Source organism: Ictalurus punctatus, chromosome 4 (genome assembly GCF_001660625.3).
Source record: "Ictalurus punctatus breed USDA103 chromosome 4, Coco_2.0, whole genome shotgun sequence".
NCBI lineage: Eukaryota > Metazoa > Chordata > Actinopteri > Siluriformes > Ictaluridae > Ictalurus > Ictalurus punctatus.
This window is the reverse complement of record NC_071284.1, coordinates 35,506,892-35,511,891: the sequence shown is the minus strand read 5'-3', so window position 1 is coordinate 35,511,891 and position 5,000 is coordinate 35,506,892. Positions and strand designations below refer to the sequence as shown.

At 45.4% G+C, this 5,000-nt stretch overlaps 1 protein-coding gene across 1 annotated transcript in view; it reads right to left on the bottom strand.

Annotated features, from left to right (window-relative positions):
* The window catches only part of pde8a (phosphodiesterase 8A), a 46,056-nt gene that overhangs the window by 18,356 nt on the left and 22,700 nt on the right, over positions 1-5,000 (bottom strand). The window contains exon 2 of the mRNA XM_053678205.1: positions 1-24. This exon is cut by the window's left edge and continues 33 nt beyond it. Coding sequence (XP_053534180.1) covers positions 1-24 — 24 coding nt within the window. The remainder of the gene's footprint in view (positions 25-5,000) is intronic.

Below are 5,000 nucleotides of genomic sequence, written 5' to 3'. Positions count from 1 at the left end.
AAACTGTACCTCGGTCAGTGAGCTCTGAAACACAATAACATTTAAATCAGCCAAAGATTCATTGCAAATATGATTAATCTGATTCATGAGTCATTTCAACATGATACAGAGATTCGGTGTCATGTGAACAGTTACATTTTATTTGAGAAAAAAATGTTAGTTTGATTTAGCAAGCCACACCCCCTCCAGTGCGATTTACACATTCAGAGACCACGCCCCCCTCAATGTGATTGATAAGCACAGCATAGGCCACGCCCCTTTTCACTCTGTAGTGAATATCATCAACAATAAGACCAGAACACTGACTCTTTTGAATCAGTTAGCTTCAATGCGGCCGATACATAAACTTGGATTTCCACTGCATTGTTTTCAGTCTGATTTTCTGTCAGTGTCTCTCACAGTGTGAGATCAGACTTCTACAATGCTCATCTCATCTAAAACCCACCAATAGGAGGAGAGAGTTTGTACATTTAACCCACTCACGGGGTATACAGCGTGTGATGACCGTAATGAGTAGTCGAGAGATCTAGATCTTCGGAATTGGGCCAGATCGAAAGCCTATAGATTCACTCGCTGGAGCCACCAGCTGGATGACGGCAGTGAAGTAATACGCCAGACACACAAATTAAATTAACTTAATTTATTGTATAAAATACCCGATAGGAACAAATATAACAGTAAGGAAATAAAAGAAATGACAAATAAGAATCCCAAACTTACACACTAAAAAATTATCAGAAGAACACAGTACATGTCCACTACACAATTATCAAGTTAACACAACATCTTTCAAACGAAGTGCTGCTCAAATCAGATCACACTCAACCTCTAACGTAACTACACCCAGGTCTTGGTGAGACAGAGTTCACCGCGTACCGAGTCAGAGCAGTCTGAGTGTCGTCCTCCAAGTGTCAACGTGCACACAGTTCTACCCAATCCCTTGGGCCAAGGGAAAATAAATCAAAGCTCTCGGGCGCAGTGTGCCGAAACTGCAACCTCCTAGCTGCAATCGGGTTCTAGGTCGAGTGGGGTTGGCTCGCCATCCATTACTGGAACGGTTTCTCCGAGGTTATCCAGAATCTTCGCCGACGGGTCGGACTCCACCGTATCCGCCGTCAATCAACATCTGAACTCAACATTAAGACCGGTGCAAGAGAACGGCACATTACTCCAACATGCCTTCCAACTTGGACTCTTTCGTGGCGGTCTATGCGGTTGGTGATTTACACCCGTAACAGCAGCATCAGCATACCGCTACGATGCCTCGGTTACTACCGAGTCTCTTCCCATCTCCCTCGCTAGCGGAGAGGCGGGCTCAGACATCCCGCTGGCTGGAATGTAGCAGCTCTCACTCCGACAGGCTGATGTCCTAACAGCACCCTGACCTCGTATTGGATGATACTAATATTCACTCAGGACTTATTTAGTTATTTAATCTATTTATATCCAAGTTTTCCCCCGGGGTTACATACAGGTTCCACCATCACTCAGAAACATCAGCATCTGGAAAATTTCAACTTCCCAAGTTTTTGCTGTTTATACAGTGGGGGAAATCCAAGCGAGAGAGTTAAACAATTTCAGATAAAAATGCGAAACTTCAACATCACATGCCAGCTGGTGATGTCATAAAGGGGCCGGTTACAGCAGCTGACCAATCAGCAGCTTCGCTTCAAGTCACATTCCACGGAACTGCTTTTTGATTAAAATCCTGACACACACTCGGTATAATCACACACTCTCTCTCGTCTGGCGGCTCAGGGATTCTGTTTCCTGAACGATTCCGTCAGAGCAGTTCAATCCAGACTTCACAATCACAGAAATTAACGCCATTAAAGGAAACGCCGCGATATTCAGAGGAGCTGAAAATTTTAAATTACCGCAGATTTTCTGCAGATCCGGGCCAGTGACGTCATCCCGGGCAGTTAGAGACGCGTCACGTGACGTCATCCCGGGCAGTTAGAGACGCGTCACGTGACGTCATCCCGGGCAGTTAGAGACGCTTCACGTGACGTCATCCCGGGCAGTTAGAGACGCGTCACGTGACGTCATCCCGATGTGCATTCAGCCAGAGCCTCTTCGATTCACGCGTGTCGAACACGAGTACAGGTAAAAGCTCTCGGTTACCAACAAACAGCACTGTGAAAGTCCGCGCAGAACTATTTCACCAATTCAAGTAGTTTTCCACAAAAAAGCACAAAAAACTCTGCATATTACATCATAAACTCACAAACTCACAAACTCTGAGCAAAGCTGCAGCAGAATCAAGCGATTTTTCCCCACAAAAAAACTCCAAAATCCTGTACGGACTTTTTATGGACGGTTTTGTTCCTGTGCTGTACGTTTTACTGCTGTGAGCTGTAAAAAAGCTGCCCCCCCAAACAAACAAACACAATCAAACAAATATATATATATACATACATACATACATACACTATATATATATATATATATATATATATATATATATATATATATATATATATATATATATATATATATATACACACACATTTATAATAAATAGATAAAGGGATAAAAAGTATGTAAAAGTTCTGAAACACTGGTAAGGAAGTATGAAGTATTCACACAGGGGTCGAGTGGCATGGAAACTCTCTCTCTCTGTGGAGCAACATCCCACCAGAACCTCAGCAGAGAACAAAATTCCCATGAGAAACACACACACACACACACACACACACACACACACACACTCATATATACAATTTTTATATTATACAGCATTTCTGTTAAACTCACCAGACTCTGTGTGTGTACTGAAGTGAAATCAGGAGGATGTGTGTGTGATGTGTGAGTGTGTGTACGAGCTGAAACGTACAGCTTCACCAAAAAATCAGTGCAAACAGGACAGCGGGGGGAATATTTTGAGGTGGGCCGACACCGCTTTACTTCTCCGATATCGGTACTGAAACTGGACCCCGGGCGCCGGTCGAGACCGGCTCGGTTTCCCGTGCGGTCTACTGCAACCTGCAGATTAAACACGGCTACGAACAGGAAAACTGCTTTTAGATTTGTTCTGTAGCACATCAAGAGAAGCAGCGGAGGTCTTTTACTTTGTTCGAGATATCTTCACTTGATAACCGACGAGCTTTTTGTTTCATCCCGCGGGACCCCAGTCCCGATGCGCACACCCCGTCTCAACGTGGAACCTTCCGGCAAACTTTCTTAAAAAAGAAAAAGACAAAAAAGCAAACAGACAAACAGATCTGCTGCTTTCCTTATTGAACTTGCAATCCCTCTTCATTCCTGATGGCTTTAAAGTTGATTTTAAAGACACTTCAAGAGAAAATTTTAACTCTGATTAAAGGAGGTAAAAGACTTGAATGCAGGCGATTTCATCACGTGACGCTGGGATGTGACGGCATGCGGGTCACGTCGGGTCAGATTCGGGTCACTTCGGGTCAGATTCGAGTCGATTCGGGTCAGATTCAGGTCACTTCGGGTCAGATTCAGGTCACTTCGGGTCAGATTCAGGTCACTTCGGGTCAGATTCGAGTCGATTCGGGTCAGATTCAGGTCACTTCGGGTCAGATTCGAGTCACTTCGGGTCAGATTCAGGTCACTTCGGGTCAGATTCGAGTCGATTCGGGTCAGATTCGGGTCACTTCGGGTCAGATTCGGGTCACTTCGGGTCACTTCGGGTCAGATTCGGGTCGATTCGGGTCAGATTCGAGTCAGATTCAGGTCAGATTCGAGTCAGATTCGGGTCACTTCGGGTCAGATTCGAGTTGATTCGGGTCAGATTCAGGTCAGATTCGAGTCAGATTCGGGTCACTTCGGGTCAGATTCGAGTCGATTCGAGTCAGATTCAGGTCACTTCGGGTCAGATTCAGGTCACTTCGGGTCAGATTCAGGTCACTTCGGGTCAGATTCGAGTCACTTCGGGTCAGATTCGAGTCAGATTCGGGTCAGTTCGGGTCAGATTCAGGTCGATTCGGGTCAGATTCGGGTCAGATTCAGGTCAGATTCGAGTCAGATTCAGGTCACTTCGGGTCAGATTCAAGTCAGATTCGGGTCACTTCGGGTCAGATTCAGGTCGATTCGGGTCAGATTCGGGTCACATCGAGTCAGATTCAGGTCACTTCGGGTCAGATTCAGGTCGATTCGGGTCACATCGAGTCAGATTCGGGTCACTTGGGGTCAGATTCGGGTCACTTCGGGTCAGATTCGGGTCGTTTACACACAAAAGTGTGATGCATCCCAGCAGAAAGATCCGTACTCAGGAAAACGCAGGATCTGAGCAGCGCTGCTAAACACGTGATCAAATTTTTTTCATGTGTGTGTTTCAGACGGCGTCTGGCCTTGTCCTCCAGCTCTGTGACGCCAGGACGAGGGTTTATCTGAAGATCAGCTTCAGAAGGAGCTGGAATGCTGTCAGACATGTCGATGTTGGACTGCTGTAAAACTGGACTGCACCGATTCCACGTCTAGCAGCAGGCCGAAGAACCTGTGCGTTTGATTTAGGTCTGGGTTTCTCTGCCGTTTATTGTAGTGTACATTTATTAATTTACGACTCAATCACGAGTCAGAAGCAATGTTTATCCTTTTAACATCCTGTAATATCCCTGTAGAGCTTTATTTCAGCAGGACAAAGTTTAGCATAGCTAGGGACAGTGTTGTTCTGAACCTCGCCTCCTCTAGCGTTAACTGTACTGACGATATTCAGAGCTGGCATCAGAGCATAACGCTAACGCTAATGCTAACGCTAACGTACCTGCGGATCTGGAGTTATGAGCATGAAGAATAGTGATCCGTACAGCCAGATTCAGAATTCCCGCAGTCACAGCGGGAATACGAAGGAGAACCACAGGGATTCAGTGAAAACCGTTATGAAACGCACATCAACACCAGAATTCTTAACATTCCACTAGAGAAAATGTAAACGTTCTGCTCACTACTGCGCTCAGAAACATCGCCGCAAACATTCCACGTTAAATATTCCTCTCAGGATTTCAAAATCCATTCAGAACTTCAACCTTCCT